The sequence below is a fragment of the Loxodonta africana genome, chromosome 8, assembly GCF_030014295.1.
Source record: "Loxodonta africana isolate mLoxAfr1 chromosome 8, mLoxAfr1.hap2, whole genome shotgun sequence".
Taxonomy (NCBI): domain Eukaryota; kingdom Metazoa; phylum Chordata; class Mammalia; order Proboscidea; family Elephantidae; genus Loxodonta; species Loxodonta africana.
The window spans coordinates 42,058,085-42,074,027 of NC_087349.1; the positions used below are offsets into that span (position 1 = coordinate 42,058,085).

Below are 15,943 nucleotides of genomic sequence, written 5' to 3' on the forward strand. Positions count from 1 at the left end.
TTACATTATTTCCTTTTGCCCACTTACATAGAACTAATAAAACAGTGTTTAGCTAACAGATATCTGAGTGCTGGTATCTGGCCGTAGTCGGAATCAACTCAATGACAACTCACAACAATAAGTCGTTAGTTAGCATTGTACTGGATAGTTTAATGTAGTTTTACCTAGGCAATATGTTGTAGGAGTTCCTGAGTTGTACAATAGTTAATGTAGTTGGCTGCTGTCTTAGTCATCTAGTGCTGCTATAACAGAAATACCACAAGAGGATGGCTTTAACAAAGAGAAGTTTATTCTCTCACAGTCCGGTAGGCTAGAAGTTCAAATTCAGGGTGTCAGCTCCAGGGGAATGCTTTCTCTCTCTGTCGACTCTGGAGGAAGGTCCTTATCGTCAGTCTTCCCTTGGTCTGGTAACATCTCAGCACAGGAACCTCGGGTCCAAAGACACACTCTGCTCCCAGTGCTGCTTTCTTGGTGGTATGAGGTCCCCAACGCTGCTTGCTTCCCTTTCCATTTTTTTTCTTGAGAGATAAAAGGTGGTGCAGGCCACATCCCAGGAAAACTCCCTTTACATTGGACCTGGGATGTGACCTGGGTAAGGGTGGTGTTACAATCCCACCCTAATCCTCTTTAATATAAAATAACAATTACAAAATGGACGACAACCACAGAATACTGGGAATTGTGGCCTAACCAAGTTGATACACACATTTTTGGGGGGACATAATTCAACCCATGACAGCTGCTAATCAAAAGGTTGTTGGTTTGAGTACATCTATAGGTGCCTTGGAAGAAAGGCTTGCTGATCTGTTTCTAATAAACAAGCCATCAAAAACCCTATGGAGCTCAAAGACACATCCAAATGCCCTGAGACCTTAGTCTTTGGGGACCATAGTCTTTGGGGACATCTAGCTCAATTGGCATAACATAACCTATACAGAAAATGTTCTACATCTGACTGTGGTGAGTAGCAGCTGGCATCTTAAAAGCCTCCGAGTGGACATCTAAGATACATCTACTGGTGCCATCCTGGCTGAAGCAAAAGAGAATGAAGAAGACCAAATATAATGGAAAGATTAGTCCAAAGGACTGATAGACCACAACTACCACAACCTTCGCCAGGCTGAGCCCAGAACAACTAGATGGTGCCCCATTACTACCACTGATTACTCTGGCAGGGATCACAATAGAGGGTACTGGATAGAGCAGGAGAAAAATGTAAAACAAAATTTAAATTCACACACAAAAAAGGAGACTAGGCTTGCTCGTCTGACAGAGACTGGAGAAACCTGCAAATATGGCCCCCTGGACACACTTCTAACTCAGTACTGAAGTTACGCCTGAGGTTTGAGGTTCACCCTTCAGCCAAAGATTAGACGGGCCTATATAGCCAACAATAACATGTGTGTGGGACATGCTTCATAGTTCAATCATATATACAAGACTCATGGGCACACCAGCCCCAAAGCAAAGACAAGAAGGCAAGAAGGGACAAAAAAGAAAAGAAAACCCTATGAAGCACAGTTCTACTCTGACACACATGGGGTCAGCATGAGGCGGCATTAACTCCGTAGCAACTGGTTTGATTTGATTTGATTTAGTATATTGCAACCTTAAGCTTAAGAAAAAGATGATAGTGTGTAAGTGCTAGTGATATATTTTAATAAAACTTAAAGATAAAAAATTACTTCTGATTAAGATAATGTGATGAAGAAAAAATACATTTGATATTTTATTAACTGGCAAAACTAAGTCATCTTCTGACTAAATCAATTTTATTTCTAGAAATAATTTATCTTGTTGAAATAGAAAATATGAGTTTTGGAACTATATCTAAGTTTCTTAATTACACCTTGGTATTCATTCATAGCATTTTAGTTTTTAGGTATGTTTTTTTTAAGGTTAAGCCAAAACAGAAAATTTAATTAAAAAATTTAATTACCCAAATTCTATATAACTATTATTAACATCATACCCATACTCATTGCCGTTGAGTCGATTCTGATTCATAGGGACATTATATGACAGAGTAGAATTGCCCTATTGGGTTTCCAAGGAGTAGCTGGTGGATTTGAACTGCCAACCCTTTGGTTAGCAGCCCTAGCTCTTAACCACTGTGCCGCCAGGGCTCCATTAACATCTTGGTAGACATGTTTTCACATTTTTTGCTCTGCAGATTTGTGCATACAATTCTATAAAAAAAACCATGCCGCTGAGTCAATTCTAACTCACGGTGACCCCATGTATTACAGAGTAGAACTGAGTTCCATAGGGTTTCCTTGGATGTAATCTTTATGGATGTAAATTGCCAGGCCGTTCTTCCCAGTGCCACTGAGTGGCTTTGAACCGCCAACCTTTCTGTTACCAGCTAGTGCAAACTGTGCCACCCAGAACCAAAACCAAACCCAGTGCCATCGAGTCAATTCCGACTCATAGCGACCCTATAGGACAGAGTAGAACTGCCCCATAGAGTTTCCAAGGAGCGCCTGGCAGATTTGAACTGCCGACCCTTTGGTTAGCAGCTGTAGCACTTAACCACTTGCACCACCAGCGTTTCCGTGCCACCCAGGCAACTTATAATTCTGTAAATGGAGTTAATTCCTCTCTAACTTTTTTTTTATTCAATAATACCATGGAGATCCTCTAGTGTAACTAGCTGTAGATCTATCTGCATGATCATATAAACTGGCTGCATGGTAAGGTTTGTTTTCGTAATTATTAGTCATTCTCCAAATGTTGGATATTTGTTTCAAATGTTTTTATATTATAGAATACAACTTTTATAACCGCAGATTTCCGGGCTTTTCAGGATATTTATTTACAGTAAAATAAAGTTGATAATAGATTTTATACAGTCTGTTGACATTGCTTTCAACTTATAATAATCATAATTTCTATACTTGTTTACCAACTTTATCTTATCTGAAATATTTAGCTCCACAGTAAAGTTATTTATTAAAGAGAAAATATGTGGGCGACCGTATTTTTTTAAATGTTGATTTTTTGAAAGGAAACCGTATTCAACAGTAAATCTATAGTATTTTTTAATAAGTTATACATGTTTTGATACCTTGGTATTTATTTGGTATTGAAATATTTGAATGTGTTTGTATTGTTTTTTGTTTTTTAAATAGATTATCTTTCTCAAGGAATAGATCTTTCTGGAATAGAAGTAATAGAAAATGATCTACTCTTTATTGGAAGAGCTCGACTTGAGGTGGAAAATCAAGCTAAGCGCCTACTGGAGCAGGGTGTGGAGACTCAGGTAATAACATAGCTTTTTTTAATGTGAAAAATATGGCTTACTACAGATGAATATTTATTTGACTTTTAGTTCAAAAAGTAATGTATATCCGCATTTTACTGGTGAAAAACTACATGCTTTACAGTTTGAATTGAGAATAGGGTATAAAAATATAAAGAAAATTATACCAGAAATATATTTAATCCTACTAAAAGTAGACACTAAGATTTCTAATATGTAGTGTATGCAATATGAAATGTATTTTATATAATGTATATATGTAGATAAATAGATAGTTAACACCTATTGAGCATGATTGCTTTGTCCAAGACACTGTTACTCATTTAAGCCTCTGAACAACCCAGTAAATTTGGTACTATTGTTATTTCCTTCTTTCAGATGAGGAAACAGGGAGCTTAAATAATTTGTCCAAGATTACTCAGCTAGTAAATGGTATAGTTATATCCGAATCTTAAGCATACTAATTCCAGAGGCTTATACCCTTAATCACTATGCCATAATTTAAAAATTTTACTCATGATTTCTCCTTAGGTCTCAATATCCTGATGCTTATTTTACTCAATTAGAAGAAACTCAAAGGTATTGATAATATTAGAATCAACAAATTAGCGTTAAACTTTAGTTCTTTTACGTTTGTAATGTACTCATATTTTCTTCATTTGGATTAGACCCAAATACAGTTATACTATTCAGCTTTTTTAATATCACCTAAACCAAGAGTTTCATTTTGTACATTTGTATTGGACAAAGATAATGTTATTAGTAGTTCTTTAAGTGTTCTAAAAATCAGGAAGGTACTTGTTTGACTTGTGAGTCTTAATACTTGTAATTTAAAAAATATAACAATTGAACATCACTTTTTAAAATAAGCTTTTTAAATTGAAGTGTTACATGCATAATGAAAAGTGAAAAAAATCATGAATGTACATATAGCATGAAATATCACGATGTGTACACACCTGTGAAATCAAAACCCACATCAGGAGATATCCTTTACCAACACTCCTGGAGTATCTTCATTCTCACAGTCACTACCACTCTTCCCCAGAGGTGACTATTGTCCTGACTTCTAGCACTAGAAACTAGTTTTACCTGTTTCGTCATTTATCTTTTAACTCTAGGTCTCCCTAGGAGGATACAGCTTTCAATCTGTTAAAGAATTAGGTACGTCACTACATCAAATAAGAAAAGATACCTTATTAAGATCTTAAAAAGAGAAGCAAACAGAACTCTATTAATCAATTTTTCTGCTCTGAATTAAGGAAGAAAGAGTAGTTGCCTTCTTAAGAAATGGCATCTCAGTTCAACTCTCCAGCTTTGCATCCACATATGCAGATTATACCTTCTTTGAGGTTTTATTTATTTCTTTATTTTTATGTATCCAATACTTAATATTTTAAGGTGGCAGTCAAACCAAGGAATCATGGCAGTCAAACCAAGGTGTTCTGGAAAGGAACAATAATGTAGCACTAAAACACCGTAGTAGGGATGGGTGACTTTAATATGCCACATTGGAATGGTTACTTTAAAAGGTTAATTTTTTTGTATTCTTGTAATATTTTGAGTGAGAAAGTGTTTTCTAGAATAGTTCCTAAGTAAGCCGTATTTTACATATTTTATTATTTTTGTGTACATTTTAATGATTGCCACTTTTGATCTTGCTTTAGACTTTTAAAATTCGTGTTAAAAATTAAAGAACTGACAAACTTTTAGGAAATTAATATTCCTTAAGTATTGATAGTTTTATTATATATTCAGATTGTATTACATTGATCAAAAGGTTATTAAAGTGGATAACTGTGGTTGTTCACTTGTTTCTGATCAAATTAGAAAAGGTAAGTTAGAAAGATGAAGAAGAAACGTAGAAGTATTGTGCATCTAAATGGGTAGATGTGGGGTGATCTGTGTGGATCTTAGAAAACGGGAGCTAGAGAGCTATAATTTTTTAATATAAATTTGCATGGTTCGGAGGAGGGTAGATCTTCCTCAGTTCCAAAAACCCAGTGCCGTCGAGTCAATTCTGACTCATAGCGACCCTATAGGACAGAGTTTCCAGGGAGCGTCTGGCGGATTCTAATTGCCGACCCTTGGGTTAGCAGCTATATCACTTAACCACTACGCCACCAGGATTTCCTCTTCCTCAGTGGATGGAAATAATGTCTCTTTGTAAGGCTGTAAGGTTAAGGGTCATATTATCCTAGTTTGTTGACATTAGCCATTAAGATTATCTAGTTCTTTTTTCTTGTTTAGATCCAATATGTTTGAAGTTATGTTCTGAATATAATTTGGGTTCCTACATATCTTTCCCTAAAGGGTGAAAATGTACTGATCTGCCAGTATTAACATTCTGGTTCAGTTGAGTCTATACTGTTTTTCTCATTTGTGAATTGCTATTTGTATTTATAACATCATTTATTTCTGGGTTTGGGCATGTATGTCTGCCTCCCTCACACCTGGAGCCTGTGGGATATTTCAGAAAGTCAGGGTTCTAGCTTTGCTGAGATAATGACATCACTGAGATAATACTTTCTAGAAAGCAGAGTGTTCTAGTAAAAAAGACCCTGTGTTGGGAACTAGACAGCTCTGTTAGTCTCTTTTTGGATAACAAACTAGAGGTGACATTCAACTGTGTCATCAGGCAGTTTAGGAATTAAGAATGAAGCTAACCTTTATTGAATGTCTGTTCTTTGCCAGGCTTTGTGTTAGTCACTTTACATTTGTTATCTGACTTGCTGTAACAAATCTGTGAGAAAGATATAATTATCCACTTTTTATAGTTAAGGAAACAAAGGCCTGGAAAGGTTAGGAAATTAGCTGAAGATTGCACAGCTAGGAAGAGGTAGAATCATGGTCTGAAGTGCCTGCTTTCCCCCTTCTTTAATAAGACCAAGCAGTTAATTCTAATTTTGTTTAAAAATTTGCTTTTAAAATTATTTGACAATTTGTGAAACAATTTATGTTGAAAAAGGAATTCTTACAACATAAAAATTTCTTTAGGAAGTTTCTGTGTAATGATTCATCTAAACTGTTCCCTCAATATTCCTCAGAATTTTGATGTTTCTCTTTTTACTCTCTGAAATGACTATTTTAGACTTCCTCCACTTTCCATCAACCTTCCCCTCTTGCCATACACTCCATTTTACTCTGAGTAGATGCCCTTAACTTCTACGCCACAGAGAGATACCTCACATCACCTATGTTTTAGACCCCCCTATTTTTTTTACTTTCTTATGAGTCTTGTTGACTTTTCCATCTTTCATTTATATCTTCATCCTCTCCCTTTTTACTGACTCTTCATCAGCATTTAAACATGTACATTTTCGGCCACTCTCTGTTCTCTATTCTTTAGTTACACAAGCTTTCTTTTAGTTTTTCACGTACATCATTTTCCTTTCTCGCTTTGGACCTTTCTTCATATTCTTTTTATGCCTGAAATACTCTTCATAGACAAAAAACAAAAAGCCAAACCTGAGTCAATTTCGTCTCATAGCAACCCCATAGGACAGAGTAGAACTGCACCATAGGGTTTGCAAGGTAATAAATCTTTATGGAAGAAGACTGCCACATCTTTCTCCTGTGAAGTTGCTGGTGGGTTTGAACTGTCCTCCTTTTGGTTAGCCATCGAGCCTTTACCCACTGAGCCACCAGGGATCCTAAACTACTCTTCATACTTTCCATTAAAACAGAAGCTGTAGCTTATCACCATTTTATTCTTAGGTATATTCTCCCACTTGTCAAGAATCATTGAAATAGTTATTCTTAATATTTATGTTGTTGTTAGGTGCCATTGAGTTGGTTCTGACTCATAGCAACCCTATGTACTACAGAACGAAACACCGTCTGGTCCTGTACCATACTCAAGATTGTTACGCTTGAGCCCATTTTTGCAGCCACTGTGTCAATCCATCTTGTTGAGGGTCTTCCTCTTTTTTGCTGACCCTCTCCTTTACCAAACATGATGTCCTTCTCCAGGGACTATAAGTATAGACAAAAGAAATACTTTAACTTGGAGATACTATTGCATTCATGAAATATTACACACATAGTTTACAGGTTCATAGCCTAAATAGAGTTGTTTAATATTAATAAACAAGGAACTTTTAAAAAATTACATGTCATAATTTGCATTTCATAATCAATTTGACATTTATATTGGTTTCTCAAAACTGTTGATAATTCTCTTTTGTTGTATAGGTAGTTGATGGCTGTCATTCTCAATATCTTAATTTTAAAACTTAAGATAGTACAAGGTTCTTTAGTGATATGTTTGCCAACTGTAGAATATCAGAAATTCTCCATCTTTATTTTCTTCAGTAATTTTAGATGATTTGACTGTTGGCTGATAAATTGAGATCACTTTTTTTAAATGAAGTTATTATCACCTACTTGCATCTAAAGAAAGAAATGAACACCATTTCTACTACTTCGTTGCATCCAGGTGTTATGCAGGAGGGAAAAAAAGGAAAGTCACCCAACTGCAACTTTTACGGAGATGATGTCACTTCAGTTTCATGACCATTCCTATTGTCTGAAACAACTATTTATTAAAAGAAAGTTAGTGCAAAAAAAAAATGTATTTTTTTAGCGTTCTTTTTCCAAACCAATTTTTAAAAATTAATGCAAATAACTGCTCTTTAGCCTAGTGTGTTGTATTCACTTATAGGTTTTAAATAGCTTTGTAGTATTACAAAGCCTCTACTACAGCATTACAAAACTTCTGTTTTCAAAGTCATAAACTAAGTGACTACTTAGATACAGAGGAATGCTGACCTCACAAAAGCCCTAATACTGGTACGTGGAAGGATCTGTAGTAAGATCCCTACCACTTTCTTTAAAAAAAAAAATTGGAAGAATGTGATGATCTGGAGCCCATCTCTTGGTGAAGCATATCATGTCACCATATTAGAAAAAAACATCCTTCCACTTGGTAGGCAGTCTTCGTTACAGGCATGAGCTGGGTGTGTATATGTGAAGTAGCCAACTACCTGCAGCTCTCATCTGACTCCTTTATTGCTGGGTGTGTGTGTGTACCCTACTGACCCTCAAAGTCTTTCACTGATAGAAACCAGAATAAGGAAGAGAAGACTTTATTATCTTTTCAGGATTGCTACAGACTCCGTTACCTTAAGCTCTAACTAGCTTTCAAAAATAGGTGATAGAGATTTTGATCTGGACTGGTTCCTGCATCACCATAGATACCAGGCCCCCACAGTCAAATGATGACATTTTAATTAGGAAGATGGTTTTAACTTGTAAATTATAAGCTTTCCCAGTAAACAAGTGTGGGACTTTCTGGGGGTTCCAGGATAGAGGGAAATGATGTACTTTCTTATCTTTAGAGGTCATCGGGAAGCAGGGTCTGTGCGTTCACTTCTTTCAGAGTTCAGTACCTGGCTATCGCCTCCTCTGTGGTAGTTGTTGAAGTGCTAGTAACTAAATATCCACAAACTCACTTTTCTCCAAGGCAGAAAACCTTGGTCAAGACCAGGATCCCAGGATTCTGGTGCTCGTGGCCTACCAGCCAAGAGGTACTGTGATAGCATATCTAGATAGATGTTTCTGTAACATGACAATGTAGAATTGGAGTTCAGTAAGCAAATGTCTACGTAGCATACAGGAAATGATTGTTACATTATGAACCTCTTTACTTTCCAAAATAAAAATTTTAAATAAAATTCTATAAAAGATTAAAAAAAATTGATTTGTGTCAAACATAACAAGGGTACCAGTGAAAATGCACTGTGTGCAAAGGGATCTGTGAAGTTAAGCATTTTTTTGAGGTTCAAAAAGAAATTCCTGGCAAAGTTGAACATGTTGGTTGCTTTTGAAGTTAATTACAGTGATTCAGCAAACAGCACTTCTTTTGTGATCTCTTTCTTCACTTAGTGACCCAGCAAACACCAGTAGTAAACTGTAGCCATCTATGTCAGTTAATTTGTCAAGCTGAGTAGCTGCTCTAAGAGGCCTAGCTTTCCTGTCTTTTTAACTGCTAGATGTTTCCCTGGCTCACCTCATGAAACTTTGAATAAATTTCATCATTTGGATCTATAGAAACTCCTTTTGTATATTTGATCCCAGTGTTATATAAGGTTTTGATAATTTTTCAGCTCTCATACAAAGCATTTTTTCTTGGTACATAATAAGCAACTTGAAAGGATAATGATAGTGCTTTTCAAGCAAACAGACCTGTTCGTATTTCCTTTAACTAGCCTCAATTTACTCATTTACCACTGTTCCCCCAAATATTTGTCCATTTGCTCCCGTAACTGTTAATTTCCTTAGATTTAGGAGAGATCTTAGACTAAGTATGGAGCCCTGGTGGCACAGTGGTTAAGAGCTTAGCTGCTAACCAAAAGATAAACAGTTCAAATTTACTAGCTGCTCCTTGGAAATCCTATGGGGCAGTTCTACTCTGTCCTATAGGGTTGATCTGAATAAGAATTGACTCAAGGCAGTGGGTTTTTGGTTTGGCCTAGGTACATCATTCAATCAGATAAGCTTTATAACATTGTGTAAATAATAACTCAAAAAGTTACTATTTCACAGTTCCCCTTTAAAGATAATACATTGCTTATGTTGTTATTAATAATAGTAATATTATTAATTTATAATGGCATAAACCAGTGTTTAATAATTTAAAATGATACTTTTAACTGGTTATCTAATTTTTTTTCCCTAAAACATGTTTAGTTTCTCCTTAAATTTGAATAGAAATGAATTTAAACACCTATCACTATAAATCAAGATTTGGCAATCTATAGCTTATGGCCTGTTTTTTTATGGTGCAGGTGCTAAGAATTGTTTTTACATTTTTAAATGGTTGAAAAAAAGAAGAATATGCAATAGATAGAGACCATATGTGGCAAACAAAGCCTAAAATATTTACTATCCGGCCATTTAAAGAAAAAGTATGCCAATCTAAATAATTGCATTTTCTTCTTGGTGGGTAATTTAATCTTTTCCTTTCTTTCTTCCTCACTCCCTTCATTCTTTCCTTTTTTTGCAGTATTTCAGCTATCGTATGGTATTTCTCTTATGTTTTTCTTTTATGCCAAACTAAGAGTACCACTGACGGGTATTTCTGTATTATACAGTCATCTTATCTTCTTATTCTTTGACATGTTCTCTTGCCCTGAGCAACCCACAGTAACATTGGCATCTTTTATTGTATTTTATTACCATCTTGTAGTATAGATTCACATCTAATTAACTGTCTGTTTTCTGCCTTGGGTCTGTTTTGGCATTATTGCCATCCAAAGTTTTTCAGTTCACTTAATGGCATTTCATTTCATTCTGCCCTGTGAATAATTTCTTCAATAACAGACTAAATTTTAATTGTATTCATATCCTGCTTTTTGGTTAAAGTTTGGTTGTCACTCTTCAATCTGTATGTTTTCTGTTTCTCAAAAATTTACTGCGTTTGTATTTGGATGACTGTTTTTATGATTTTGCTTCATTTAAACAATCTTATGTTAGACTTTTATTAAAGTGGTGAAAACGGAAAAGTTTCAAACTGGAGACACTTATGTCTGACTACGAATGATGGGGCCAACATGCATTCTCAGGAAACGAAAGGTCAGGATGTAAACCATTTAGGAAGAGTGTGTCAAGATGTACATGATTGTTCTCAGGAAAAATGTGTTCATAACTGACCTAACAGGTCAGGATGTAAACCATTTGGGAAGAATGTATAAACAGTTTCCTTCCCAAACTGACTACAATCATGAATCCAAAAAAAAAAAACAACCCTCTGCCGTCCAGTCAATTCCGACTCATATATGACCCTATAGGACAGAGTAGAACTGTTCCATATGGTTTCCAAGGAGCAGCTGGTGAATTCGACCTGCCAACCTTTTGGTTAACAGCTGAGCTTTTAGCCACTGTGCCACCAGGGCTCCACAATCATGAATAGCTGACTACAATTCCACAATAAAATGTAACCCAACCTGTTAGCATCTCACACCTAGGTGGTTAACTCACTCCTCCCTCACCAAGTGATTGACTTTTATGTTTCAAAGAACTCCAAGCTGAAGCTGATCTTATTTACAATAAATCATTAACCCCCTACTTTTCCTTTGTTCTCTGTGTTCTCTCCACTTGAACTGTGGAGTATTTTGTATTTCTACCTAGTGCTGCCCAGCTATAGCTGTTACTATTTCTCAGTAAAACTTCTTTTCTTTCCCTCTAAACAGAGTACAAGATTTTCTTCGTTGATGGTAATGAATAGTAAAATTTTTATTTTGTGATTCAGAAAAAAATGAAAACTCAGTCAACCACTTTGGGTAACTCTAAATTAATTTGCATTTGCCGTAGATTTATATAATTGGAGTGATACAGCATGTTCTTTCTTGCATCTGGCTTTATTCATTTAGTATAATTATCTTGAGATTCACCTGTGTTGTTGTGTGCCTTGGTAGTTTGTTCCTTTTTATTTCTGATTAATATTCCATTTAGTGGATATACAACATTTTATTTATTCATTCACTTATTAATAGGCATTTGTGTTGTTGCCAGTTCAGGGCTATTGTAAAAAAACCTGGTACGAATAATCACATACAAATGTTTTCGTCAGCATATGTTTTCATGTCTCCTTGATAAATACCTAAGACTGAGAATGGTTGGGTCTTTGTGAATAATTGTGTGTTTACTTTTGAAGAAATTGCAGGTTTTCTAAACGGTTCTATCATTTTACATTCTCATATGCAGTGGATTAGAATTCTTCCTCTAGATTCTAGTCAACATTTGACATTTGCAGTCTTTTTAGTTGTAGCCATTTTAATGGGTATGCAGTAGATTCTCATTGTGGTTTTAATTTACGTTTTCCTAATAACTGTCGACATGACCAATTTTTCAGATGCTTAATAGTGAAGGGTCTTGCCCAACTTTTTTTTAAAATAATTTTTGTTGTGCTTTAAGTGAAAGTTTACAAATCAAGTCAGTCTCTCACATATAAACTTATATACACCTTACTACATACTCCTACTTCAAACACACTTACTCTCCCCCTAATGAGTCAGCCCTTTCCCTCCTTCCAGTCTTTCCTTTCGTGACCATTTTGCCAGTTTCTAACCCCCTCTACCTTCCCATCTCCCCTCTAGGTAGGAGACGCCAACATAGTCTCAAGTGTCCACCTGATACAAGGAGCTCACTCCTCATCAGCATCTCTCTCCAACCCATTGTCCAGTCCCTTCCATGTCTGATGAGTTGCCTTCTGGAATGGTTCCTGTCCTGGGCCAACAGAAGGTTTGGGGACCATGACCACTGGGATTCTTCTAGTCTCAGTCAGACCATTAAGTCTGGTCTTTTTATGAGAATTTGGGGTCTGCATCCCACTGATCTCCTGCTCCCTCAGGGGTTCTCTGTTGTGCTCCCTGTCAGGGCAGTCATCTGTTGTGGCCGAGTACCATCTAGTTCTTCTGGTCTCAGGATCATGTAAGTCTCTAGTTCATGTGGCCCTTTCTGTCTCTTGGGCTCATAATTACCTTGTGACCTTGCTGTTCTTCATTCGCCTTTGATCCAGGTGGGTTGAGACCGATTGATGCATCTTAGGTGGCCGCTTGTTAGCATTTAAGACCCCAAACACCACACTTCAAAGTGGGATGCAGAATGTTTTCTTAATAGAATTTGTTTTGCCAATTGACTTAGATGTTTCCTAAAGCCATAGTCCCCAAACCCCCTCCCTTGCTCCCCTGGTCTTCGAAGCATTCAGTTTATTCAGGAAACTTCTTTGCTTTTGGTCCAGTCCAGTTGAGCTGACCTTCCCTGTATTGAGTGTTGTCCTTCCCTGCACCTAAAGTAGTTCTTATCTACTATCTAATCAGTAAATAACCCTCTCCCACCCTCCTTCCCTCCCCCCCCATAACCACAAAAGAGTGTGTTCTTCTGAGTTTAAACTATTTCTCAAGATCTTATAATAGTGGTCTCATACAACATTTGTCTTTTTGCAACTGACTAATTTCACTCAGCATAATGCCTTCCAGGTTCCTCCATGTTATGAAATGTTTCACAGATTCATCATTGTTCTTTATCGATGCGTAGTATTCCACTGTGTGAATATACCATAATTTATTTAACCATTCATCTGTTGATGGACACCTTGGTTGCTTCCAGCTTTTTGCTATTGTAAACAGTGCTGCAATAAACATGGGTGTGCATATACCTGTTCGTGTAAAGGCTCTTGTTTCTCTAGGATATATTCCAAGGAGTGGGATTTCTGGGTTGTATGGTAGTTCTGTTTCTAACTTTTTAAGGAAATGGCAGATCGATTTCCAAAGTGGTTGTACCATTTTACATTCCCACCAGCAGTGTATAAGAGTTCCAGTCTCTCCACAGCCTCTCCAGCATTTATTATTTTGTGTTTTTTGGATTAATGCCAACCTTGTTGGAGTGAGATGGAATCTCATCATAGTTTTAATTTGCATTTGTCTAATGGCTAATGATCGAGAGCATTTTCTCATGTATCTGTTAGCTGCCTGAATATCTTCTTTAGTGAAGTGTGTGTTCATATCCTTTGCCCACTTTTTGATTGGGTTGTTTGTCTTTTTGTGGTTGAGTTTCAACAGAATCATATAGATTTTAGAGATCAGGCGCTGGTCAGAGATGTCATAGCTGAAAATTTTTTCCCAATCTGTAGGTGGTCTTTTTACTCTTTTGGTGAAGTCTTTAGATGAGCATAGGTGTTTGATTTTTAGGAGCTCCCAGTTATCTGGTTTCTCTTCATCATTTTTGGTAATGTTTTGTATTCTGTTTATGCCTTGTATTAGGGCTCCTAGGGTTGTCCCTATTTTTTCTTCCATGATCTTTATTGTTTTTGTCTTTGTGTTTAGGTCTTTGATCCACTTGGAGTTAGTTAGTGTGAGGTATGGGTCCTCTTTCATTTTTTTGCAAATGGATATCCAGTAATGCCAGCACCATTTGTTAAAAAGACTCTCTTTTCCCTAGTTAATTGACACTGGGCCTTTGTCGAATATCAGCTGCTCATATGTGGATGGATTTATATCTGGGTTCTCAGTTTTGTTCCATTGGTCTATGTGCCTGTTGTTGTACCAGTACCAGGCTGTTTTGACTACTGTGGCTGTATATAGCTTCTGAAATCAGGTAGAGTGAGGCCTCCCACTTTCTTCTTCTTTTTCAGTAATGCTTTTTTTTTTTTTTTTTTTTACTTATCTGGGGCTTCTTTCCCTAGCATATGAAGTTGGTGATTTGTTTCTCCATCACATTAAAAAATGTCGTTGTAATTTGGATTGGAAGTGCATTGTATATATAGATGGTTTTTGGTAGAGTAGACATTTTTACTATGTTAAGTCTTGCTATCCATGAGCAAGGTATGTTTTTCCGCTTATGTAGGTCCCTTTTAGTTTCTTGCACTAGTACTTTGTAGTTTTCTTTGTATAGGTCTTTTACATCTTTGGTAAGATTTATTCCTAAGTATTTTATCTTCTTGGGGGCTACTGTGAATGGTATTGATTTGGTTATTTCCTCTTCGATGTTCTTTTTGTTGATGTAGAGGAATCCGAGTGATTTTTGTATGTTTATCTTGTAACCTGAAACTCTGCCGAACTCCATTAGTTTCAGTACTTTTTTTGAGGATTCCTTAGGGTTTTCTGTGTATAAGATCATGTCATCTGCAAATAGAGATAATTTTACTTCTTCCTTGCCAATCCGGATGCCCTTTATTTCTTTGTCTAGCCTAATTGCTCTGGCTAGGACCTCCAACACAATGTTGAATAAGAGCGGTGATAAAGGGCATCCCTGTCTGGTTCCCGTTCTCAAGGGAAATGCTTTCAGGCTCTCTCCAGTTAGAATGATGTTTTTGCCCAACTTTTTAGAGGATTTATTGTCTTCTCATTATTTATATATTTTGGATATAATTTTTTTACCATATATGTGTATGTATGTAAATATATATATAATATTTTCTCCTATTCTATAGCTTGCCTTTTTTCTTTTAGCGTCATCGTTGAGATGTAATTTAAATACCATGACATTCATCCATTTGAAGTTGCTTTAGTAAATTTATACAGTTGTGCAACCATATCACAGTCCAGTTTTAGAATATGTCAATCACTACAAAAAGCTCCTGCTTCTCTCCCCGAACTCCAGCAATCACTAATCTGCTTTCTGACTCTATAGATCTACCTTTTCTAAAAACTTCCTAAAATGGAATCCTATGACAGGTAATTTTGTGTATCTGTCTTCTTTCACTTACCGTAATGTTTTATTTAGGTTCATCTGTATTGTCGTGTGTATAAGTAGTCTGTTCCTTTTTATTGCTGAGTAATATTCCATTTTGTGTGTGTATATATCTATATATACATACATACATATATATATATGCAGGTATATGTCGCATAATGTCCGTTTGGGCAACATCTGATCACTTGTACGTCTGTGGTCCCATAAGGTTATAATAGAGTTCAGAAATCCTGATCGGAGTATGGGACATAGCAGGGTTACTTTGCTAAATACTGTAGATCTTATCTGTCTCTCACTAGCTCTCCAGGTCCTGCAGCAGCCCTCCCCTGGGACAGCAGGGGGAGGGGTCCTGGCACTTATCTGTGACTGCCTGTTCCACTGTGCTTGCCTCAGGTAGGGACCATGTAGATGACACTGGAGCCATCAAGGAGCTACTACATCAGTGTAGTGCCTTGTGAGGCCACTGCAGCACTTGGCCAGGGCACC

At 36.5% G+C, this 15,943-nt stretch overlaps 1 protein-coding gene across 4 annotated transcripts in view; it reads left to right on the plus strand.

Annotated features, from left to right (window-relative positions):
- COG5 (component of oligomeric golgi complex 5) overlaps positions 1–15,943 on the plus strand; it is a 330,055-nt gene that overhangs the window by 146,977 nt on the left and 167,135 nt on the right. For all 4 annotated transcript variants that reach the window (XR_010322654.1, XM_003407008.4, XM_064289835.1 and 1 more), the window contains exon 7: positions 3,132–3,262. Coding sequence is in view for 3 of the 4 variants with exons in the window: in XM_003407008.4 (XP_003407056.3) it covers positions 3,132–3,262 (131 nt within the window). In the remaining variant the exon portion in view is untranslated. The remainder of the gene's footprint in view (positions 1–3,131; positions 3,263–15,943) is intronic.